The 26972-nt window shown below is 45.4% G+C and overlaps 1 protein-coding gene across 1 annotated transcript in view; it reads right to left on the minus strand.

Moving 5' to 3' along the window:
• dhfr (dihydrofolate reductase) overlaps positions 1 to 26972 on the minus strand; it is a 47550-nt gene that overhangs the window by 15549 nt on the left and 5029 nt on the right. Inside the window, exon 3 of the mRNA XM_037259560.1 lies at positions 8652 to 8757. Coding sequence (XP_037115455.1) covers positions 8652 to 8757 — 106 coding nt within the window. The remainder of the gene's footprint in view (positions 1 to 8651; positions 8758 to 26972) is intronic.

Consider the following 26972-nt stretch of genomic DNA (forward strand, 5'->3'; position numbering starts at 1 on the left):
GATTCCTCATTAAAAGTGGGCTTTTCTAAAGGCATTCATTGTTTCATTATTTGTTCAAAATGAATGGATAAAATAGAAAATGCTAACCTATTAAATTTTCCTGATAAAAAAATACAGAAATTGGGCTCGTTAATGAAAAAATGAACCATCTTGACTTTACCATCACTTAAGGCACTGAAAAAAAAAAGGGTACCGTATTTTTTGGAGTATAAGTCTCAGCTTTTTTCATAGTTTGGGTGGGGGGGATACTTATACTCAGGAGCGACTTATATGTGAAATTATTCACAAATTTTCAAAATTCAAAAATCCGCGATGTAGTGAAACCGCGATATACGAACCGCGATGTAGCGAGGGATTACTTGCCAATTTCAACTGCAACTGACGACGTCAGCGGTGCGGCGCACACGCGGCGTTGTTTACATAAAGGACGAAGAATTCGATCGATGGATTTAATGATTTGGAGTGACAGATGGTTTGATAAAATTGTTGTTTATATTATAGCTATTTGATATATAGTTTATATATCATTATATGGGCCTGTGGAATAATTTGAACTGCAACTGACGAGTCCGACGTCAGCGGCACGGCACACACGCGGCGTTGTTTACATAAAGGACGAAGAATTAATAATCCCCTCCGTGAGTCGTCACCTTATCGTGGTGGAGGGGTTTGCGCGCCCCAATGATCCTAGGAGCCATGTTGTCTGGGGCTTCATGCCCTGGTATGGTCATTCATGGCAAAAGGGTCCTATGTGTGGGGCCAGGCAAAGCACGGCTCACAGAAGCCCCTTATGAAGAAAAACCTAAATGGACTTCGTTTTCCCTCGCCCAGACGCAGGTCACCGGGGCCCCCCTCTGGAGCCAGGCCTGGAGGTGGGGCTCGAAGGCGAGCGTCTGGTGGCCGGGCCTTCGCCCATGGGGCCCGGGCGGGCACAGTCCGAAAAGGAAACGTGGGTCCCCCTTCCCATGGGCTCACCACCTGTGAGAGGGGCCAAAGGGTTTGGGTGCAGTGTAAGCTGGGCAGCCGCCAAAGGCAGGGACCTTGGCGGTCCGATCCCCGGCTGCAGAAGCTGGCTCTTGGGACATGGAATGTCACCTCTCTGGCTGGAAAGGAGCCTGAGCTGGTGTGGAAGGCAGAAATGTTCTGACTAGATATAGTCGGACTTGCCTCCAAACACAGTTTGGGTTCCGGTACAAGCCCTCTCGAGAGGGGCTGGACACTCTTCCACTCTAGAGTTGCCCACGGTGAGAGGCGTCAAGCAGGTGTGGGTATACTTATTGCCCCCCGGCTGGGCGCCTGCACATTGGGGTTCACCCCGGTGAACGAGAGGGTAGCCTCCCTCCGCCTTCGGGTTGGGGGACGGGTCCTGACTGTTGTTTGTGTCTATGCACCAAACAGCAGCTCTGAGTACCCACCCTTTTTGGAGTCCTTGGAAGAAGTGCTGGAGAGCGCTCCTTCTGGGGACTCCATCGTTCTACTGGGTGACTTCAATGCTCACGTGGGCAATGACAGTGAGACCTGGAAGGGCGTGATTAGAAGGAATGGCCCCCGTGATCTGAACCTGAGCGGTGCTCTATTATTGGACTTCTGTGCTCAACACGGATTGTCAATAATGAACACCATGTTCAAACATAAGGGTGTCCATGTGTACACTTGGCACCAGGACACACTAGGCCGCAGTTCGATGATCGACTTTGTAGCCGTGTCATCGGGTTTGCGGCCGCATGTTTTGGACACTCGGGTGAAGAGAGGGGCGGAGCTGTCAACTGATCACCACCTGGTGGTGGGTTGGCTCCGATGGTGGGGGGAGATGCCGGTCCGACCTGGCAGGCCCAAACGTATTGTGAGGGTCTGCTGGGAACGTCTGGCAGAATCCCCTGTCAGGAAGAGCTTCAACTCCCACCTCCGGCAGAGCTTTTCCCGCATTCCGGAGGATGCGGGGGACCATGTTCCGTGCCTCCATTGTTGAGGCAGCCGACCAGAGCTGTGGCCGTAAGGTGGTTGGTGCCTGTCGTGGCGGCAATCCCCGAACCCGCAGGTGGACACCGGCGGTAAGGGATGCAGTCAAGCTGAAGAAGGAGTCCTATCGGGCCGTTTTGGCCTGCGGGACTCCGGAGGCAGCTGACAGGTACTGGATGGCCAAGCGGAACGCGGCTTCGGCGGTTGCTGGGTTTGGCGGGGCCATGGAGAACGACTTCCGGACAGCTTCGAGGAAATTCTGGTCCACCATCCGGCGTCTCAGGAGGGGGAAGCAGTGCACCGTCAACACTGTTAACAGTGGCGATGGCGTGCTGCTGACCTCGACTCGGGACGTCGTGAGTAGGTGGGGAGAGTACTTTGAAGACCTCCTCAATTCCACAGACACACCTTCCGTTGTGGAAACAGGGCCTGCAGACTCTGAGGGGGACTCTCCAATCTCTGGGGTCGAAGTCACTGAGGTATTTAAAACAGTCCTCGGGGGCAAGGCCCCGGGGGTGGATGAGATCCGCCCAGAGTTTTTAAAGGCTCTGGATGTTGTGGGGTTGTCATGGCTGACACGCCTCTACAGCATTGCGTGGACATCGGGGACGGTGCCTCTGGATTGGCAGACTGGGGTAGTGGTTCCCCTCTTTAAGAAGGGGGACCAAAGGGTGTGTTTCAACTATAGGGGAATCACACTCCTCAGCCTCCCTGGTAAGGTCTATTCAGGGGTGCTGGAGAGGAGGGTCCGTCAGGAGGTCGAACCTCGGATTCAGGAGGAGCAGTGTGGCTTTCGTCCTGGCCGTGGAAGAGTGGACCAGCTCTACACCCTCGGCAGGATCCTCGAGGGGGCATGAGAGTTCGCTCAACCAGTCCACATGTGTTTTGTGGACTTGGAGAAGGCATTCGACCGTGTCGCTCGGGAAGTTCTGTGGAGGGTGCTTCGGGAGTACGGGGTGCCGAGCCAACTGATAAGGGCGGTTCGGTCCCTGTATCACCGATGCCAGAGTTTGGTCCGCATTTCCGGCAGTAAGTCGGATTTGTTCCCAGTGAGGGTTGGACTCCGCCAAAGCTGCCCTTTGTCACCGATTCTGTTCATAACTTTTATGGACAGAATTTCTAGGCGCAGCCGAGGCGTTGGGGGTGTCCTGATTGGGGACCTCAGCATTGCGTCTCTGCTTTTTGCAGACGATGTGGCTGTTGGCGTCTTCAAGCCGTGATCTCCAGCTCTCACTGGGGTGGTTCGCAGCCGAGTGTGAAGCGGTCGGGATGAGGGTCAGCACCTCCAAATCCGAGGCCAAGGGTGGAATGCCCTCTCCGGATCAAGGATGAGATCCTGCCCCAAGTGGAGGAGTTCAAGTATCTTGGGGTCTTGTTCACGAGTGAGGGCAGGATGGATCGCGAGATCGACAGGCGGATCGGTGCAGCGTCGGCAGTAATGCAGACTATGTACCGGTCCGTCGTGGTGAGGAGAGAGCTGAGCCAAAAGGCAAAGCTCTCAATTTACCAGTCGATCTACGCTCCTACCCTCACCTATGGTCACGTGCTATGGGTCGTGACCGAAAGAACAAGATCCAGCTCAGTGGCCTAGTGGTAGAGTGTCCGCCCTGAGACTGGAAGGTTGTGGGTTCAAACCCCGGCCGGGTCATACCAAAGACTATAAAAATGGGACCCATTGCCTCCCTGCTTGGCACTCAGCATTAAGGGTTGGAATTGGGGGGTTAGATCACCAAATGATTCCCGAGCACGGCACCGCTGCTGCTCACTGCTCCCCTCTCCCCCAGGGGATGGATTAAAATCACACGGGGATGGGTTAAATGCAGAGGACAAATTTCACCACACCCAGATGTGTGTGTGACGATCATTGGGACTTTAATTTTTTAACTTTTAACTTTAAGATCCCGGATACAAGCGGCCGAAATGAGCTTTCCTCCGCAGGGTGTCCGGGCTCTCCCTTAGAGATAAGGTGAGAAGCTCGGTCATCCGGGAGGGACTTGGAGTAGAGCCGCTGCTCCTCCGCATTGAGAGGAGCCAGCTGAAGTGGCTCGGACATCTCATCAGGATGCCTCCTGGACGCCTCCCTGGGGAGGTGTTCCGGGCATGTCCCACCGGCAGGAGACCCCGTGGACGACCCAGGACGCGCTGGAGAGACTATGTCTCTTGACTGGCCTGGGAAAGCCTTGGGATCCCCCGGGATGAGCTGGATGAAGTGGCTGGGGAGAGGGAAGTCTGGGAGTCCCTCCTAAAGCTGTTGCCCCCGTGACCCGACCCCAGATAAGCGGAAGAGGATGGATGGATGGATGGATGGATGGATGGATGGATGGATTTAATGATTCGGAGTGACACAGATGGTTTGATAATGGTGTTATATATATTAGTTATTTGATATTTAGTATCTATATTGTTATATGGGCCTGTGGAATAATTTGAACAGCAACTGACGACGAGTTCGACGTCAGCGGCGTGGCGCACACGCGGCGTTGTTTACATAAAGGACGAAGAATTAATAATCCCCTCCGTGAGTCGTGACCTTATCGTGGTGGAGGGGTTTGCGCGCCCCAATGATCCTAGGAGCCATGTTGTCTGGGGCTTCATGCCCTGGTATGGTCATTCATGGCAAAAGGGTCCTATGTGTGGGGCCAGGCAAAGCACGGCTCACAGAAGCCCCTTATGAAGAAAAACATAAATGGACTTCGTTTTCCCTCGCCCAGACGCAGGTCACCGGGGCCCCCCTCTGGAGCCAGGCCTGGAGGTGGGGCTCGAAGGCGAGCGTCTGGTGGCCGGGCCTTCGCCCATGGGGCCCGGGCGGGCACAGTCCGAAAAGGAAACGTGGGTCCCCCTTCCCATGGGCTCACCACCTGTGAGAGGGGCCAAAGGGTTTGGGTGCAGTGTAAGCTGGGCAGCCGCCAAAGGCAGGGACCTTGGCGGTCCGATCCCCGGCTGCAGAAGCTGGCTCTTGGGACATGGAATGTCACCTCTCTGGCTGGAAAGGAGCCTGAGCTGGTGTGGAAGGCAGAAATGTTCTGACTAGATATAGTCGGACTTGCCTCCAAACACAGTTTGGGTTCCGGTACAAGCCCTCTCGAGAGGGGCTGGACACTCTTCCACTCTAGAGTTGCCCACGGTGAGAGGCGTCAAGCAGGTGTGGGTATACTTATTGCCCCCCGGCTGGGCGCCTGCACATTGGGGTTCACCCCGGTGAACGAGAGGGTAGCCTCCCTCCGCCTTCGGGTTGGGGGACGGGTCCTGACTGTTGTTTGTGTCTATGCACCAAACAGCAGCTCTGAGTACCCACCCTTTTTGGAGTCCTTGGAAGAAGTGCTGGAGAGCGCTCCTTCTGGGGACTCCATCGTTCTACTGGGTGACTTCAATGCTCACGTGGGCAATGACAGTGAGACCTGGAAGGGCGTGATTAGAAGGAATGGCCCCCGTGATCTGAACCTGAGCGGTGCTCTATTATTGGACTTCTGTGCTCAACACGGATTGTCAATAATGAACACCATGTTCAAACATAAGGGTGTCCATGTGTACACTTGGCACCAGGACACACTAGGCCGCAGTTCGATGATCGACTTTGTAGCCGTGTCATCGGGTTTGCGGCCGCATGTTTTGGACACTCGGGTGAAGAGAGGGGCGGAGCTGTCAACTGATCACCACCTGGTGGTGGGTTGGCTCCGATGGTGGGGGGAGATGCCGGTCCGACCTGGCAGGCCCAAACGTATTGTGAGGGTCTGCTGGGAACGTCTGGCAGAGTCCCCTGTCAGGAAGAGCTTCAACTCCCACCTCCGGCAGAGCTTTTCCCGCATTCCAGAGGATGCGGGGGACCATGTTCCGTGCCTCCATTGTTGAGGCAGCCGACCAGAGCTGTGGCCGTAAGGTGGTTGGTGCCTGTCGTGGCGGCAATCCCCGAACCCGCAGGTGGACACCGGCGGTAAGGGATGCAGTCAAGCTGAAGAAGGAGTCCTATCGGGCCGTTTTGGCCTGCGGGACTCCGGAGGCAGCTGACAGGTACTGGATGGCCAAGCGGAACGCGGCTTCGGCGGTTGCTGGGTTTGGCGGGGCCATGGAGAACGACTTCCGGACAGCTTCGAGGAAATTCTGGTCCACCATCCGGCGTCTCAGGAGGGGGAAGCAGTGCACCGTCAACACTGTTAACAGTGGCGATGGCGTGCTGCTGACCTCGACTCGGGACGTCGTGAGTAGGTGGGGAGAGTACTTTGAAGACCTCCTCAATTCCACAGACACACCTTCCGTTGTGGAAACAGGGCCTGCAGACTCTGAGGGGGACTCTCCAATCTCTGGGGTCGAAGTCACTGAGGTATTTAAAACAGTCCTCGGGGGCAAGGCCCCGGGGGTGGATGAGATCCGCCCAGAGTTTTTAAAGGCTCTGGATGTTGTGGGGTTGTCATGGCTGACACGCCTCTACAGCATTGCGTGGACATCGGGGACGGTGCCTCTGGATTGGCAGACTGGGGTAGTGGTTCCCCTCTTTAAGAAGGGGGACCAAAGGGTGTGTTTCAACTATAGGGGAATCACACTCCTCAGCCTCCCTGGTAAGGTCTATTCAGGGGTGCTGGAGAGGAGGGTCCGTCAGGAGGTCGAACCTCGGATTCAGGAGGAGCAGTGTGGCTTTCGTCCTGGCCGTGGAAGAGTGGACCAGCTCTACACCCTCGGCAGGATCCTCGAGGGGGCATGAGAGTTCGCTCAACCAGTCCACATGTGTTTTGTGGACTTGGAGAAGGCATTCGACCGTGTCGCTCGGGAAGTTCTGTGGAGGGTGCTTCGGGAGTACGGGGTGCCGAGCCAACTGATAAGGGCGGTTCGGTCCCTGTATCACCGATGCCAGAGTTTGGTCCGCATTTCCGGCAGTAAGTCGGATTTGTTCCCAGTGAGGGTTGGACTCCGCCAAAGCTGCCCTTTGTCACCGATTCTGTTCATAACTTTTATGGACAGAATTTCTAGGCGCAGCCGAGGCGTTGGGGGTGTCCTGATTGGGGACCTCAGCATTGCGTCTCTGCTTTTTGCAGACGATGTGGCTGTTGGCGTCTTCAAGCCGTGATCTCCAGCTCTCACTGGGGTGGTTCGCAGCCGAGTGTGAAGCGGTCGGGATGAGGGTCAGCACCTCCAAATCCGAGGCCAAGGGTGGAATGCCCTCTCCGGATCAAGGATGAGATCCTGCCCCAAGTGGAGGAGTTCAAGTATCTTGGGGTCTTGTTCACGAGTGAGGGCAGGATGGATCGCGAGATCGACAGGCGGATCGGTGCAGCGTCGGCAGTAATGCAGACTATGTACCGGTCCGTCGTGGTGAGGAGAGAGCTGAGCCAAAAGGCAAAGCTCTCAATTTACCAGTCGATCTACGCTCCTACCCTCACCTATGGTCACGTGCTATGGGTCGTGACCGAAAGAACAAGATCCAGCTCAGTGGCCTAGTGGTAGAGTGTCCGCCCTGAGACTGGAAGGTTGTGGGTTCAAACCCCGGCCGGGTCATACCAAAGACTATAAAAATGGGACCCATTGCCTCCCTGCTTGGCACTCAGCATTAAGGGTTGGAATTGGGGGGTTAGATCACCAAATGATTCCCGAGCACGGCACCGCTGCTGCTCACTGCTCCCCTCTCCCCCAGGGGATGGATTAAAATCACACGGGGATGGGTTAAATGCAGAGGACAAATTTCACCACACCCAGATGTGTGTGTGACGATCATTGGGACTTTAATTTTTTAACTTTTAACTTTAAGATCCCGGATACAAGCGGCCGAAATGAGCTTTCCTCCGCAGGGTGTCCGGGCTCTCCCTTAGAGATAAGGTGAGAAGCTCGGTCATCCGGGAGGGACTTGGAGTAGAGCCGCTGCTCCTCCGCATTGAGAGGAGCCAGCTGAAGTGGCTCGGACATCTCATCAGGATGCCTCCTGGACGCCTCCCTGGGGAGGTGTTCCGGGCATATCCCACCGGCAGGAGACCCCGTGGACGACCCAGGACGCGCTGGAGAGACTATGTCTCTTGACTGGCCTGGGAAAGCCTTGGGATCCCCCGGGATGAGCTGGATGAAGTGGCTGGGGAGAGGGAAGTCTGGGAGTCCCTCCTAAAGCTGTTGCCCCCGTGACCCGACCCCAGATAAGCGGAAGAGGATGGATGGATGGATGGATGGATGGATTTAATGATTCGGAGTGACACAGATGGTTTGATAATGGTGTTATATATATTAGTTATTTGATATTTAGTATCTATATTGTTATATGGGCCTGTGGAATAATTTGAACAGCAACTGACGACGAGTTCGACGTCAGCGGCGTGGCGCACACGCGGTGTTGTTTACATAAAGCATGAAGAATTTGATCGATGCATTTAATGATTTGGAGTGACACAGATGGTTCGATAAAGGTGTTATTTGTTATAATTATTTGGATAACTGTTAATGTTACATCAGGCCCGCTCTCAGTTCCTTGTTTGTGTTTATGTCACGTTAGCATACCGTATGGTTTAGCCTGTTGTTGCTGGTTCATGTCTGTTCTTGGTGTTGGATTTTGTCAAATAAATTTCCCCCAAAATGCGACTTAAACTCCGGTGCGACATATATGTTTTTTTCCTTTTTATTATGCATTTTATGGCTGATGCGACTTGTACTCCGGAGCGACTTTTGGTCCGAAAAATACGGTAAATTTGTGCGTGTGTGTGCGTGCGTGCAAAACATACTTCAGTTGTCGACTGAGGACGATGTTGATCCTTTTGTTTAAAGGTCTGTTTTTTTCTGGGATGGAAAACCATGTCTTCCTGCCCATTATCACCACATTTTTCTTAGCTGCAGTAGACAACAGATTATGAAAAGACACTTCAACACAGCACTGTCTGTCATTCATAAACCTTCAAAATATTTTTAGAATTCTGTGGCATGACTTCAAATGTCATTGTAATTACACTGCGTCCGTAGTTATAATACAAACTGTGTTCATAAAGGTAAAATCTTGTCAGTTACACTTTGGTTTACTGAAATCAATCTGAGACACCTGAGCGAATTATTTTGCCAGGTGAGTACAAATGAAGGAATAAGTACTTTAGAAGGTTGTTCCACATTACAGGACTGTCTCAGAAAAATAGAATATTGTGATAAAGTTCTTTATTTTCTGTAATGCAATTAAAAAAACAAAAATGTCACATATTCTGGATTCATTACAAATCAACTGAAATATTGCAAGCCTTTTATTATTTTAATATTGCTGATTATGGCATACAGCTTAAGAAAACACGAATATCCTATCTCAAAATATTAGAATATTTCCTCAGACCAAATAAAACAAAAATGATTTAAAACAGCAAAACAAAAATCAAACATTTGAAAATGTCCATTAATGCACTCAGTACTTGGTTGGGAATCATTTTGCATTGATTACTGCAACCAATGCGGCGTAGCATGGAGGCAATCCGCCTGTGGCATTGCTGAGGTGTTATGGATGCCCAGGATGCTTCAATAGCATCCTTTAGCTCATTTGCATTGTTGGGTCTGGTGTCTTTCAGCTTCTTCTTCACAATACCCCACAAATTCTCTAATGGGGTTCAGGTCAGGGGAATTGGCAGGCCAATCGAGGACAGTAATGCCATGGTCAGTACACCATTTACTGGTGGTTTTGGCACTGTGGGCAGGTGCCAGATCATGCTGGAAAATGAAATCATCATCTCCATAGAGCTTTTTAGCAGAAGGAAGCATGTAGTGCTTTAAAATCTGCATTTACTCTGGACTTGATGAAACACAGTGGACCAACACCAGCAGCTGACATGGCTCCCCAAACCATCGCTGACTGTGGGAACTTCACACTGGATTTCAAGCAACTTGGATTTTGCTCCTCTCCAGCCTTTCTCCAGACTCTGGCGCCTTGACTTCCAAATGAAATACAAAACTTGCTTTCGTCTGAAAAGAGGACTTTGGACCACTCTGCAACTGTCCAGTGCTTCTTTTCCATAGCCCAAGTCAGACACTTCTTCTGTTGGCTTGAGTTCAGAAGTGGCTTGACCATGGGAATACGGCTATTGTAGGCCATTTCCCGGACACGTCTGTGAACAGTGGCTTTTGATACCTAGACTCCAGCTTCAGTCCACTGTCTTTGAAGCTCCCCCAAATTCTGAAAGCGACTCTTCATCACAATGCTGTTAAGGCTGCAGTCATCTCTCTTGGTTGTGCAGCGTTTCCTGCCACATTTCCCCCTTCCAACAGACTTTTTGTGGATGTGCTTTGAAACTGCACTCTGCGAACAGCTTGCTCTTTGAGAAATTTCTTTTGGTGTCTTACCCTCCTGATGGAGGGTGTTAATGATGGTCCTCTGGACAGCAGTCAGATCAGCAGTCTTCCCCATACTTGTGATTTAGTTTACTGAACGAAGCTGAGTGTTTTTCAAGGCTCAGGAAACCCTTGCAGGTGTTTCAAGTTAATTAGACCATTCAAGTGATTAGTTGAATACCCTACTAGTTATTTATTCATGATATTCTAATATTTTGAGATAGGATATTTGAGTTTTCTTAACCTGTATGCCATAATCAGCAATATTAAAATAATAAAAGGCTTGCAATATTTCAGTTGATTTGTAATGAATCCAGAATGTATGACATTTTTGGTTTTTTAATTGCATTACAGAAAATAAAGAACTTTATCACAATATTCTAATTTTCTGAGACAGTCCTGTATTAAGCAGATCACCATTTTAAAGCAACATGGGAAAGAAAAAGGATTTCTCTGATGCTGAAAAGCAGTAAAAGTTAGGTATGAAACCATAGATAATAAAAAGAAACTAAAGGAGGCTCATTGTACAATTAAGCTATTTGTTGCTGATTTAGAACACGCACAGGTGCGTCGAGCTAAATGAAAAATGAGAGCTGCTTCTGCCAGACAATTGCACTGGATTAAGAAGGCAGCTAGGTGTTTGAAGCTGCTGGTGCCTCTGGAGTCCCGTGAACAAAATAAAAATCAACATCATAAACAGCATGAACCTTCTATTTGGCCACCATTATCCAATGCTCGCAAACAGAAGTGACTCCAGCGGGCCCAGAAATACATGAAGACTAACTTCCGAACTGTCTTGTTCACCATTAAGTGCCATGCAACCCTGGATGGTCCAAATGAAAGAAGTGGTGGATGCTTGGTAGGTGTCCTTACTACCATGTCTCAACAGGGCTACGACATCAGAAAGGAGGTCCAGTTTTTGGCTGGAATCATGAGGAGCGAGATGGTCATCCCCTTTAGGCTTTAGTATTTAGTTTAGTGTTAAAATAACCTCTCTAAAGTATATATGTGGAGATTCTGAATGACCAATTTATATCATGGTACAAAAATAAGAAACCGTGCTTTCTGTTGCAAAATTATTTTCATGCATGAAAATGTACAATCTGAAGCTGTAACCATCATCCTCTCCTGAATCATGATAGAAATGGTCAGCCCCATTAGAGTCTCTGAAGGTGTTAAAATAGGTTGACAAGATTTGGGTTTCTGAAAAATAGGACACCTTTTTTGGGGGGCCAGGGGGATTCATCGGTGTATCGGTGGATGTTATGACACAAATGACATGGTATATACAGTGCCTTGCGAAAGTATTCGGCCCCCTTGAACTTTTCAACATTTCGCCACATTTCAGGCTTCAAACATAAAGATATAAAATTTAAATTTTTTGTCAAAAATCAACAAGTGGGACACAATCGTGAAGTGGAACGAAATTTATTGGATAATTGAAACTTTTTCAACAAATAAAAAACTGAAAAGTGGGGCGTGCAATATTATTCGGCCCCCTTGCGCTAATACTTTGTAGCGCCACCTTTTGCTGCAATTCCAGCTGCAAGTCGCTTGGGGTATGTCTCTATCAGTTTTGCACATCGAGAGACTGGAATTCTTGCCCATTCTTCCTTGCAAAACAGCTCGAGCTCAGTGAGGTTGGATGGAGAGCGTTTGTGAACAGCAGTCTTCAGCTCTTTCCACAGATTCTCGATTGGATTCAGGTCTGGACTTTGACTTGGCCATTCTAACACCTGGATACGTCTATTTGTGAACCATTCCATTGTAGATTTGGCTTTATGTTTTGGATCATTGTCCTGTTGGAAGATAAATCTCCGTCCCAGTCTCAGGTCTTTTGCAGACTCCAACAGGTTTTCTTCGAGAATGGTCCTGTATTTGGCTCCATCCATCTTCCCATCTGTTGGGATAATTTAAGTGAAGCCTTGGCCTGCCAGACCTGGAGGCCTTGTCTTTACTGTTTATGACTTTCCTTTAATCTAGGTTTTTCCTTTTAAGTGACAGGGATGTCTTTTGATCCCTGTCAGCCATATGTCTCCTTCCTGTCCTTATGTTATCTGTGTGTTTTTGTTCCTGTAGGAGGCTTTCACTAACAATGAGCCGAGCTTATTTGCATAGGCGAAATGTTCTTATTTGGTTCAGAGGAACTTCATTCCTTTTATCTAACTGTAGGTTTGGTTCATAGGTAGTTGTTGGTCAGAACTGTTTTTCTTTGTTAAGTGTTATATACAGTTTGAAGTAGTTGCGTACAAGTTATCCTATATTTACTCAATGTTCGTTTAAGGAACTGCATACCAGTTACCTTACATTTACTTAATGTGTGTTGAAGTGTTTAGGACAAGTTACTTATTATTATTGTGTGTTAATTTACCAAGTAGATAAAGTTAGCCAAGGTTTAGGTGCATTGTTCCACAGGAAAGCGGCAATTCAAGTTATCTGATCCCACTCGAGGACAAATCAGCCAACCATGAGAAGAACAGCTGGTTGAGGAAGGAGGACGAAGTCTGCGGGGGTCACGGGCCGACAATGAAGTGCTAATTCACACCACACTACATTCCTTAGCTGATAAGCGTTGCTACAGACACTATCTCCCCTCCCTTTAGTGTGGCAACGCCTCTGTAACCAGGGCAACCAAAACATTAAATAGAGGAGCACGTGAAGTGAGAACTCAGAATTGATGGAGATTGTAACTGAGTTTTCTCTCTCTATCGTTCTCCTCGCGAGTAAACCTGTTCCGGTTCTTTTCTCCTCTTCCTTCCAGCGTATGGTTTAATGTCTGATGGTATTTAGACCTAACATTTTGGTCCTTCGAGCCGGATGCCAATACACCTGAGGATTCCAGCGGGCGGCAGCGGAGATCCAGAAAGACCGCGCGCGGCAGGACCTCCCTAGGTGGGGTCCTAGAATCCTTTTTAAGGGCTGGCTGTCCGCTCCGTCAGCTGGGATCTGAAGGTTGAAGGCAATCCGAGGTGCAGAGGTGAAGAGAACCAGAGGGTGAGTTTTTTTTTGTAAAAAAGTGTGGTGCGGCCAAGGGCTCGTCATGCCCTGTAAAAACCTAGGTGTGTAAGTAGGACAACGGAAGTCCACAGACCCTGCATAACTGAAATTCCGCGTAGGACAGTGATGTCCAAGTAGTAGGTTGCGGAGCCACAGAAAAGCTGAAAATGTAAATTCCGTCTAACAGTAACAGTAAAAGTACAGAACGGAGACGTCCGTCTAAAACTGTGTGATTGAGAGTGTGAATGGGAATACGTATCACTAGATATAGTATTCCATATTAAAGCAGTGGGGAACACATAACGTGGTTCTGTGGACGCAATAGGCAAGGATTCTCCACCAGAACGCTGGTAGAAGTGAGAATCACCACAGGATCTTTTCGTTATCCCACTGGAAACACCCGACTTTAGAAACCCCTATGGTTTTACAGTTGGGACCAAATTGATTAAAATGGGGAACGGGAAGAGTAAAACTAATATCCGAGATACTCTAAAATGTAAAGATTGGAAAATAATTGAAAGGCAGGATCCCAACCGACTTAAAAAAGATTTCGATAAATGGGTTAAAAAATTGCAAATTTGAGAGACAACTAGAAACAAACAAATTATTAGGACTTAGAGGTGCCATAAACGAAACAACAAAAAGAAATCTTAAAGAAATTAAAGAAGGCATCTGATGAGCAATGTCCAACAGAGAAGGCTTTAGAGGCCGAGGAAGAGGAGTTGTGCAACCTCCAATAGAATGCTGGAGTTGCGGGGAAAACGGTCACATGGCACGTGACTGCACAAATGAACAAAGACAGTTATGACTAGGCCGAAATCAAATCAAATCAGATTTCCATGTAATGAAGTGGAAACCTGGCTGCAAAAAATTAAAGAGAAAGTAGTTTAAGTATACAGGAGATATTTAGGATAAAGATAAAGAAACACTGAAGTTAAAATTTGCTAAATAGATGGAAAAGTATTACAAATAGCTTCTAAAAGTGAAATAGTGAATAGATCAGAAAAGTAAGACGAACAAAAAGGTGTGTTAATGGGATCGATGTGTGTTCTATATGTTGTGCGTCATCCTTTTGTGCTGGTGTGTGTGTGTGTGTGCGTGTGCGCGCAGAGGATCCTCATGAATGTTGTGTGTATGAGTGTGAGTGAGATGTGTGTCCTATGGAAGAAATCAGTAATGGAGAATGTTCAAGAGGCTGTTGAAGCGATAATAGGGAAATTGAGAAGTAGACAATGATGTGTTTAAGTTGGTTGGAGAAACTAAGATGAGCAGTGTGTGGAAGTAGAGAAAATAAGACGTGTGTGGCAGAAAGTGACTAGAACGGTGGTTTGATAGGATGAGAATAAGAGACAACAAATGTTGTGTAGAAGACAGTGAAAGATGTCGAATGTGAACATGATGAAGGGGGCAACAGCAAAGTTGGCCTGCCCTTTGAGAGGGTGAGACTGATAAGCATGCCTGCGCTCGCGCGTAGTCGTGGGGCGGGGCTGTGCGCTTGGGCCTTTGCTATGCTCGTGTGGGCGGTGGGCCGGCATCATGATTGTTGCAGGAAATGGCCAGCCTGTGACCAATCAACATTGATGCCGCGCCCCCCCTCGCACGGGGGTGCTATGGCTGCGGGTGAAGCAGGGAAAGTGTGGGTTTCTCAGAGAATGTTTGAATATTTGAAGCAGGGTGATGCTTAAGGAAGATGTGACAGTATTTGCATGAAGGATAAAAGGCACTGATGAAAAAAAAAAGAGAAAAAAGTATAACCAAAACATCAAAAGAGAGGATGACGTTTGCGCAGCGTTGTTTGTTGGTATTGTTTGTGAGCTGTGTCTCTGCTGTTTTTGTGTTGTCTGTGTGCTGTAAGTGTTATGTGTTAAAAGGATGAAATTGGCTAATATAGGTGCACAAAAGAATTTCTTAGACTGTAGTCTATCTGATTTGCACCGCAAAACAAAAACGATTTTGTAAAAATAGGAAGTAAAAAAAGCAAGCAATTTGTTTATGGGCAGAAACTGGTCCACACTGCATTAAGGCCTAGCCTTGATGAAACAAAATTTGAGAGATGAAAGGAACTTGCTTTCTGGAATTGGATGAAGAAAAATTATGAAATAACGACATTTCGAAGCAAAATTTAAAGTGAATAGTCGATTGGTTGTGTCAAGACTATACAAGTTTTTACATTTGAGAATGAGAGCGATTGAGTTGAAGTTAAGAAACAACATCAATTAACTATTATATTAATTTACTGACGGTTATTTTGTTGGTTTTTATCTTTTTGTCTTGATTGGTTTGACACCTTGAGGAAGGAAAAATTAGGATGAGGAACACGGGTTGAGACAACCGGTTACACACGCAAAACGTGTGCACTGGGACACTGAGAAGCGTTTTGAAAGGTGTGTCAAAGTAAATGAAGATGAAATCATATGTAGTAATACATTTTACTACATATGGATTCTCTATATCGTACAATTGAGTAAAATAAAACATACATATTGATTTTTATTCAAATTGCTAAGATTCTTGTGATAAACGATGAGGAAATGATTGAAAAGTAACTAAAGAAACTACAAGAAACTACAACTAAGCTAGTTGTTGAAGCAGTCTAATTGCCACGAAAAATAGCCAGATGCACGTGTGCAGGGCACACACACGAGACTGATAAGGTGTCAAGAGGTAACAAGCTTGCAGACGGAACCGCATAGCTGTAGTGTAAAAGACGCTTCAAATTTTATACACACAAGAAGCAGATTAAATTACTGAAACGTTTTTAAAGATGTGCAGCGACAAAGTCCATAGACTGAAATTCAATTATGGACGAAAAGAGGGGCAAGAGTGGAGAATGGCATCTATAAATGACCAGAAGACTGACCTATCCTACGAAAAAACCTATACAAATGGGCAGCACTATTGAGCCATGGTGTGTGTCGCATGGCTCAAGAGGAGGGATAATGGGGCAGGTCAGTCAGCTTTATACAACATATGGATTTGATTCATATTCAAAACATTTATAAACAAAAACAATTTGTAGAGCTTGTTTAACATGTGCTAAACACAATCCACAGGGTTATAATGCCTGGTCATAATAGATGCATTCTCAAAATGGATTCAAAATAAAGACTGAATGCCTTAACAGTGGCAAAAACGTTATGTAAAGAAATAATATTTTGTCAACAACCGCTGTAGACGATAAAGAATGGAATTAATATATATCTAAAATGAATGTGGATAGTTTGTTTCAGCTGACTATAAGAGTAACTGGTAAAAGAAGCAATTGATTGCTAATGGCAAAACAAGCTGCAAAGAAAAAAAAGAAAAAATAAATAATGAATGCCATATGTATGGGTCTACGATCGATTCTTTATGTTGTACCATTACCATTGACCAAAGATTGTGTGAAATCTGTCACGTCTGCTGATTGTGAAATGTGCGACAGTGTTCTATATAATATCCGTTGGAAAACAAAAAGAAAGAAAGAAAAGAAACCATTGCTTTTAGGGAATGTAGTCAACCAAAATTGTATATGTTTCGACATGCCAAGATCTGGGAAAAAGCTGGAAATTGAAAAAACAAACAAACAAAATGTCTTTAAATTTGAGAGGCGACGATGATCTGACTGAAATTGATGCAATTAGAGTCCCCAGAGGAGTTCCTGATTAATAAGAATCAATTGACCAAATTGCAGCGCGATGGGAGTCCTCCATTTGCTGCTGGTATACGATGAACAAGAACGTTGACAGGATAAATTACATCCATTGCAACATGCAGAAATTGGGCAAACGGACACAAGCGGGACTTGAGGCAGTGCATGGACAGCTAGCCACGCCTTCCCTAATGTCAATCCAGAACCGCAATGCTCTTGTTATGTTGGTGTCTGAGAAAGGAAGGGTCTGCGCAATGTTCAGAGAACAATGCTGCACCTTCATCCAGAACGACACCGCCCCTGATGGGAGCCTGACGAAGGCGATTGCAAGCTTGCAATCCCTCAACACGAGGATGAAAGAGTGGATGACTGCTTTTGGGAAGTATAAAGCCCTTGTGTCCTCAATTACTGCTATACTCACCTTGTGTGGATGTTGTTATATTCCATGTCTCCGTGCTCTGTTTAATCGTCTCATCACTACAGCAATATCGCCCATGGACGACAAGATGGGCCGGGTATGCCTAATGTCTGAACGCCAGCATGTTGATGATAACGATGATGATGATGATGCAATTTTTGCACTTGAGTTTACAGACTTCTTCCCAGATCTGTGTGTTTCCGAATGATAATGTCGCAACATTTATCCTTTTTGGTGTAAACATATTGGTGCTCATACTTGTGATCCGACAACTGAAAATCGAGAGAAGTGGTTGTTTTTGGTGATGTGAAAATTGAGCAAATATGTGATAAACAGGAGGGAAATGTTGGGATAATTTAAGTGAAGCCTTGGCCTGCCAGACCTGGAGGCCTTGTCTTTACTGTTTATGACTTTCCTTTAATCTAGGTTTTTCCTTTTAAGTGACAGGGATGTCTTTTGATCCCTGTCAGCCATATGTCTCCTTCCTGTCCTTATGTTATCTGTGTGTTTTTGTTCCTGTAGGAGGCTTTCACTAACAATGAGCCGAGCTTATTTGCATAGGCGAAATGTTCTTATTTGGTTCAGAGGAACTTCATTCCTTTTATCTAACTGTAGGTTTGGTTCATAGGTAGTTGTTGGTCAGAACTGTTTTTCTTTGTTAAGTGTTATATACAGTTTGAAGTAGTTGCGTACAAGTTATCCTATATTTACTCAATGTTCGTTTAAGGAACTGCATACCAGTTACCTTACATTTACTTAATGTGTGTTGAAGTGTTTAGGACAAGTTACTTATTATTATTGTGTGTTAATTTACCAAGTAGATAAAGTTAGCCAAGGTTTAGTTGCATTGTTCCACAGGAAAGCGGCAATTCAAGTTATCTGATCCCACTCGAGGACAAATCAGCCAACCATGAGAAGAACAGCTGGTTGAGGAAGGAGGACGAAGTCTGCGGGGGTCACGGGCCAACAATGAAGTGCTAATTCACACCACACTACATTCCTTAGCTGATAAGCGTTGCTACAGACACTATCTCCCCTCCCTTTAGTGTAGCAACGCCTCTGTAACCAGGGCAACCAAAACATTAAATAGAGGAGCACGTGAAGTGAGAACTCAGAATTGATGGAGATTGTAACTGAGTTTTCTCTCTCTATCGTTCTCCTCGCGAGTAAACCTGTTCCGGTTCTTTTCTCCTCTTCCTTCCAGCGTATGGTTTAATGTCTGATGGTATTTAGACCTAACACCATCAATTTTAGCCATCTTCCCTGTCCCTGCTGAAGAAAAGCAGGCCCAAACCATGATGCTGCCACCACCATGTTTGATAGTGGGGATGGTGTGTTCAGGGTGATGAGCTGTGTTGCTTTTACGCCGAACATATCGTTTTGCATTGTGGCCAAAAAGTTAGATTTTGGTTTCATCTGACCAGAGCACCTTCTTCCACATGTTTGGTGTGTCTCCCAGGTGGCTTGTGGCAAACTTTAAACGAGACTTTTTATGGATATCTTTGAGAAATGGCTTTCTTCTTGCCACTCTTCCATAAAGGCCAGATTTGTGCAGTGCACGACTGATTGTTGTCCTATGGACAGACTCTCCCACCTCAGCTGTAGTTATCTGCAGTTCATCCAGAGTGATCATGGGCCTCTTGGCTGCATCTCTGATCAGTCTTCTCCTTGTTTGAGATGAAAGTTTGGAGGGATGGCCGGGTCTTGGTAGATTTGCAGTGGTCTGATACTCCTTCCATTTCAATATAATTGCTTGCACAGTGCTCCTTGAGATGTTTAAAGCTTGGGAAATCTTTTTGTATCCAAATCCGGCTTTAAACTTCTCCACAACAGTATCTCGGACCTGCCTGGTGTGTTCCTTTGTCTTCATGGTTCTCTCTGCGCTTTAAACAGAACCCTCAGACTATCAAAGAGCAGGTGTATTTATACGGAGACTTGATTACACACAGGAGCATTCTATTTATCATCATCAGTCATTTAGGACAACATTGGATCATTCAAAGATCCTCACTGAACTTCTGGAGTGAGTTTGCTGCACTGAAAGTAAAGGGGCCGAATAATATTGCACGCCCCACTTTTCAGTTTTTTATTTGTTAAAAAAGTTTAAATTATCCAATAAATTTCGTTCCACTTCACGATTGTGTCCCACTTGTTGATTCTTGACAAAAAATGAAAATTTTATATCTTTATGTTTGAAGCCTGAAATGTGGCGAAATGTTGAAAGGTTCAAGGGGGCCGAATACACTAACAAAAACATACTATGTACACTGACATTTTTTAGTTTTGTAGTGGTACACTAAGTAAAAAAAGACAAAATACGGCCATCAGTGCAGCTGTTAGAAAAATGTATATACCGTATTTTCCGCCCTAAAAGGCGCACCGGGTTATAAGGCGCACCTTCAATGAACGGCCCATTTTAAAACTTTGTCCATATATAAGGCGCACCGGATTATAAGGCGCATAAAATAGAAGCTATACTGCATCAAACTGAGGTTGACTAGGGTTGCGGTATGCATCCACTAGCCAATAACCAACGAGCCCTCTGTAAACAATCGCGTTTCTCAAACGATCTCCTATAAAATGATCAGAACTGACTAAAGTTCGATCTAACGCATTGGTACTACTTACCTATGTTTCCCTTCCATATCGATCCGTAGATTTACTCGAAACATTAACAGAGCAGCCTATTTTGACATGAAATAGCCTGGTACGTATAGCAGCTATCGCAATAGCATTAGCCATCCGCAAAGTCTCACGAGCCTCAGCTCGCAATCTCCCATGAGCCTCAGCAAAGTGTAAACAATCGCGTTTCTCAAACAATCTCCTATAAAATGATCGGAACTGACTAAAGTTCGATCTAACGCATTGGTACTACTTACCTATGTTTCCCTTCCATATCGATCCGTAGATTTACTCGAAACATTAACAGAGCAGCCTATTTTGACATGAAATAGCCTGGTACGTATAGCAGCTATCGCAATAGCATTAGCCATCCGCAAAGTCTCACGAGCCTCAGCTCGCAATCTCCCATGAGCCTCAGCGAAGTGTAAACAATCGCGTTTCTCAAACGATCTCCTATAAAATGATCGGAACTGACTAAAGTTCGATCTAACGCATTGGTACTACTTACCTATGTTTCCCTTCCATATCGATCCGTAGATTTACTCGAAACATTAACAGAGCAGCCTATTTTGACATGAAATAGCCTGGTACGTATAGCAGCTATCGCAATAGCATTAGCCATCCGCAAAGTCTCACGAGCCTCAGCTCGCAATCTCCCATGAGCCTCAGCAAAGTGTAAACAATCGCGTTTCTCAAACGATCTCCCATAAAATGATCGGAACTGACTAAAGTTCGATCTAACGCATTGGTACTACTTACCTATGTTTCCCTTCCATATCGATCCGTAGATTTACTCGAAACATTAACAGAGCAGCCTATTTTGACATGAAATAGCCTCGCGGGTACAACAGCTATTCGGTGACGCCCCCTGACTACAGTTGCCGTAATGCTGGGAAGCGATGCGACCTTGTAATTTACTAGTCGTACTAAAACGTACTGAAACATTTTGGCAGAGCACTGTGTACAACCAGTATGGATCAACAAATTCATCAGTTGATCCATATATAAGGCGCACTGGCCTATAAGGTTTTTCGGCTTTTGAGAAAATTTTAGGTTTTTAGGTGCGCCTTTTAGGGCGGAAAATACGGTATATGTAATCATGCGTTCTCTAATCGATGCTTTACCGCAATATTACTGCAATATATGCTTGCTGTTTGGCCTTGCTGTTTTTATGATGTACCACAGAAGAGAGAGGTTACAGCTGGGTCCGACAGGTCGCAGCGGACAACTCAGCAAAATGAAGACATCTACCAAGACAGTTCCTTTTTAACAAAGACCCTTTTGATCTGATCAACAACATGCCTCATCGCTATCTCGCACCCCCCAATGAACCTGCAAGTGATCACTCATGTTTCCTGATTTCATCACAGACACAAAGAATGGTTGCTGATCACTCATACTCCTCATCACACTGTTCCTTTTTAGTATGTAACACCTTGTGATTTTTCTGCTTACGAGACAAAGCCCACGTGCTTTCCCCCTCCCCTTTAGGGGCTTTATCTCATTTTGTGGGTAGGGATAATCCAAATAAAAAGCGCAGGAGTGCATACAGATATTTAGTGTAGTGAGATTGTTGTAAGCGATCTGTACTGCACTCCTCGCGAGAAAAGAACTAATATTCCGTCTCACTTGTGGTTTGTTTGCTGATGCTCTTCTCTTAATAGTTATTCAGTCAGCGAATTAAACCTGACAGCAGCATTTAAAGAAAAGAAGAAAGGGCTCCTCTTCAGTCCTCCTCTTGCGGGTGCGTTGGTACGTTTATTTGCCAGAGACACGCAAGTGGCACCTTTATTTGCCAGAGACACGCAAGTGCCTGCCTTACATGTCAAGCACTCACCTTCATAAGGATCACGACCCTGACGAAGGCACGGAATTTTTTATTCAACTCCTCCGTGAACGTGCATTTTGGTTTCGGCATTGCTTGTAAACATTCGGTGTAGACTGGCCAGCCCACCCTACTTCGTAGGGAAGTGACTAGATTTGGGGAGAAGGGCGTGACTTATTTGCGTATGATACAGAGAAACCTGGAATTGAGCGAAATGGAACGAAGTGGCAATCCTATTGACAATGTACTGTACATATATATTATGTTTGTGGCAGTCGAAGAAAATCCCGGACAATTTCAAAAAATTCTCCTCTGACATTTTTTTAGGTCTCAAAAGTAGGACATGTCCGGGAAAAAAAAAAAAGAGGACGTCTGGACGTCCTTGTTAAAATTACCTCTCTAAAGTATGTGGGGTTTCTGAATGACAAATTTCTACCTAAAAACAACTGTGCTATCTGTAGCAAAATTGTTTTCATGCACGTTAATACATAATAATCTCATGTCCTGACCTTAAAATTGAGAACCATTGGAGCATCGTCAAATAAAAGATCTATGAAGGTGGGACACTATAGAGGACAAAAAAACAACCAAAATCTATCTCTAATATAATCATCTAATATATATACATACCGTATTGGCCTGAATATAAGACGGTGTTTTTCGCATTGAAATAAAACTGAAAAAGTGGGAGTCGTCTTACATTCGGGGTCTAGACATTATACCCATTCATAACGCTAGATGGCGCCAGATATCTTTAAAGCGAATGCTGAACTTAACACCCCAGGCCAAAGCGAACCCCTGTCACGAAGAATAAAAATAAAAATAGCGATAGCACGAAGAAGAAAAATAAAAAATAGCGGTAAGAAAGAAAAAAGAAGAAAATCAGAGAAGAGATAACAGAAAATGGAGAAACGTAGCAACAATCGGGAGAAAAGTGGGTCGAAGATCGGCCAGGTTAACCGGCAGCTGAGGAGAAGTTATGATGCAAACTTCAAGATGATGGTGATAATTGAGGCAGAGTCTTCAAACAATTGCAAAGCGGCTATGAAATATGCTGTCACAGAGTGTAATGTATGGAGATAGAGAGCTCAAAAAGACCGCCTAAGAAATGCTCACAATCACACAGAGAAAAGTTTTCCGTGTTCCTCAGAGCGGCCGCTTTCAAGAGTTCGACAGGAGGGTGTGCACGTACGTGGACAGTGACACTGGAGCACAGCGAGGCAGAGGATGTTTGTGAGGAGTAATGTTCTGACATGACAGATCTCAGCTACTCTCAAGTTTAAACCAGTTTGCATTATTTTATTGCAATGTTTTTCCTTATTCAGATTTGTTTCAAGACTACAATTACAGTTAGACTTCACTTTGATGTTAATGCAGTTATTGCAATTTTGTTTTTTTATCACGGTAGATTGGTTCATTTACAGTTCAAAACCCAGAAGCCATTCATTTACAAATGAGATTGCACTTTAGTTTACATATTTAAATGTTCAGATATTAAGATGTGATAGACAGTTTTTGCATGATTTGAATGAGGCAAAATAACATGCTTTTTCTCTCGAATATATTGTTATAATCATTTGTTTCAGATGTACTGTACCGTCTTTTTCCATGTACCGTAATTTTCGGACTATAAGTCGCGGTTTTTTTCATAGTTTGGGTGGGGGGGCGACTTTCAAAAACAAAAAAAAAAAAAAAAAAAAAAATGAAACCGCGATAAACGAACCGCAATGTAGCAAGGGATTACTGTAATTTGAATTTCAAGTGACGTCAGCAGCGCGACGTCGCGGTCAGCAGCGCGACGTCAGCAGCGCGATGTCAGCAGCGCGACGCGGCGTTGTTTACATAAAGGACAAAGATTGACTCGACGGAGCTCTCTTTCACTTCCGTGGATCGAAGTCGGGGGCCGGCGCTCGGCCGGGTGGCTGTCCAGGGACGGTGGATGGGGCTCGGACAATGCTTTTACGCACGCCCGGTCCTACTCTACCGAGCTGTCTTTCACCTCCGTGGATGGAAGTCGAGGGCCGGCGCTCGGCCGGGTGGCTGTCCGGGCACGGTGGATGGGGCTCGGTCATGGCTTTTACGCACGCCCGGTCCTATTCTATGGAGCTCTCTTCCATTTCCGTGGCTGGAAGTCCACGCCGCCACACGCCTGGAAGTTTGTTTTGTTAAATGAAGAGCCGTTTACCAAACCCACGTCTTTCCTTGAACTTTGTTAACGCTACAATATAGTTATATAGTAGATCTGTGGAATAACGACGAGGCTGACGTCAGGGCGCACGCACGCGCGGCGTTGTTGACAAAGGACGAGGAATTTGATCGATGGATTTAATGATTTAGAGTGCACAGATGGTTTGATAACATTATTGCTTATATAATAGGTATTTGATATATAATTTATATATCGTTATATGGGCCTGTGGAATATTTTGAAGTGCAAGAGCCGTCAGCGGCGCGCACGCATTGTTGACAAAGGACGATTGATGGATTTAATGAATTGGAGTGACACAGATGGTTTTATTAACGTGTTATTTATGTCATAGTTTTTTGAATAACTCTGAATTTTACGTCAGGGCCGTTCTCAGCTCTTAGTTTGTGTTTATGTCACGTTAGCATACCTATCGTTTAGCCTGTTGTTGCTCGTTCATGACTGTTCTTGGTGTTGGATTTTGTCGAATAAATTGCCCCCCAAAATGCGACTTATACTCCGGAGCGACTTATATATGTTTTTTTTCACTTTTTTTGGGCATTTTATGGCTGGTGCGACTTACACTCCGGTGCGACTTATAGTCCGAAAATTACGGTATAATGCGCAAAATTTAACTAATTTATTGTCCTAAAATCTGGGGTGCGCATTATACATGGGTACAATATTTTATTATTTTTTTTTTTTTTTGAAATCATGGTTTCCAAGGGTGTTTTTATTCCTCTTCAACTTCTCTCCCATACAGAGCCGCCTTTTTCACATGTCCGCACGTCCCTTTCCTCTCTTTTCATTTTAACCTAACTGATCGCGGTGGTGCCTTTCTGGGCAGTCGGAGAAATCAACGCCAACAAAAAAAATACATCCAGCCTAGTTAAGAAATCACCAGAAAGATCACCATGACAATTGTGAACACACAGAAAGATAATAAATAACTGGAACATCACTCAAATATTAGTGATCCCGTTGAGTGTCTCACATATTTCTTCGCTATCGAGTTTGCTAGCGCATGTGCAGTGATACTGACCGGCAGAATAACATCCGGTTGTTCCCAAAGATGATCTTTTTTCTGAAATAATTTTACGTTTACGGACTTAAGTAGGAGTCAAAATTTGGGTGCGTATTATACATGGGTACAGGCTTTTTTCCAGCATCGACATGCCATTTTTAGGGTGCGTATTATACATGGGGCGTATTATACATGGAAAATTACGGTAATTATTTTCTGTAGAAAAATTAAAATTGGTGTTCAAAAAGTCCTTTTTCAAACTTGAATCTTGAAAATGAGGGGGTCGTCTTATACTCGGGTCGTCTTATATTCGGGCCAATACGGTATGTCCACAAACACAATGTGCGTGTGTGTGTGGGTGAGAGTGGCAAACCAAAAAAATATATATAATTCCGCGATGCACCGAATCTATCCGCAATATTTGCTTAAAAAAAAAAAAAATCCACGATAGAGCGAGGCCACGATAGGTGAAGCGCGAAGTAGCGAGGGATTACTGTATAGTGTGTGTCTGTGTTGGGTTAAATTATTCGACTATCGGTTGTTAGTCTTGCCTGGCCCCTGTGTGTGTGCGCACGCACTCACTGTGTTGACTTTGAACTGTGAGCACCACTAATTGACACCTATCAATTACTCCAACAATTAATTGGATTATCTGATAAAATGTTATTCGGCAAAATGTATTACCAAGTCACTTTTCCTGATTACTGTTAATTAGTTGTTGTTGTTTTTAATCACCAAACAAGACCAGATAAACAACAAAACGCAATATCACACAAGAGGGATTTGTGTTGTACTCCAGCCTTTCTGAAATATATCAACTTACAGGTTTGGTCATTGTTTTCCAAAGTAAAAGTGAATATTGCATAAATGTCTTGGTGTGATTAAACACAAAAGACAATTGACAATTTTTATGAAGGACTAAAGGAATCTGAGAATTGTTACTGTTGAGAGGCTAAAATCAGAGGATTTGGAAAATTTAAAAATAAACTATGGATCTAAAGTTAAGAGTCTAAACCATTACTCAAATAGTTCAATGGTTCTCAATTATTTTGATAATAGATTAGTTGTTGATTGATTCATTCATTTAGACACCTCTGGTATACAATCACTAGCTTTGCCATTTTCATTGTATTCACACAGAAAACACAAATAATAATATATGATACCATTATATTGTATGTACCGTAATTTTCGGACTATAAGTCGCTCCGGAGTACAAGTCGCATCAGCCATAAAATGCCCAAAAATGTGAAAAAAAACATATAAGTCGCTTCGGAGTATAAGTCGCATTTTGGGGGGCAATTTATTCGACAAAATCCAACACCAAGAACAGTCATGAACGAGCAACAACAGGCCAAACGATAGGTATGCTAACGTGACATAAACGCAAACGAAGAGCTGAGAACGGCCCTGACCTCAAATTCAGAGTTATTCAAATAACTATTACATAAATAACACATTAATAAAACCATCTGTGTCACTCCAATTCATTAAATCCATCGATCGTCCTTTGTCAACAATGCGTGCGTGCAGCTGACGGCGCTTGCACTTCAAAATATTCCACAGGCCCATATAACGATATATAAATTAGATATCAAATAACTATTATATAAGCAATAGTATTATCAATGTCTGACTTCATAAGACCAAGTCGGGTTGTTATGATGCGTCTAGTGTGTTGGTGGAGTGCCCAGTGCATGTCACTTCTCACTGTCAATCCTCACCGCTGGCTAGCAGTATGCGAACGGGAGAGCCGAGTGCGTAAGTCTCTCCCTGCCAGTACAAAGCCTCTCTAACAGCAAGCCCTATGTAGTGCCTCCACGCGGCGACACATGGTAACTGGGTACAACACGGACCCAGGCTAAACTACAAGGGACTCGGAGGAGGTTTGGCCCCTAGACGTGCGGCACGCAGGCCCACCGGTGTGTGGACACGCCCTGGTGCCCACGAACCAGCCCCCAACTATGGGTTAAATAGTACCACTGCCCAGTGGGCTCCTCGGGAGAGGAATGGGCTAAGGGAGTCAACCCCTACAGAAAATCA

This window comes from Syngnathus acus, chromosome 9 (genome assembly GCF_901709675.1).
Source record: "Syngnathus acus chromosome 9, fSynAcu1.2, whole genome shotgun sequence".
Lineage (NCBI taxonomy): Eukaryota > Metazoa > Chordata > Actinopteri > Syngnathiformes > Syngnathidae > Syngnathus > Syngnathus acus.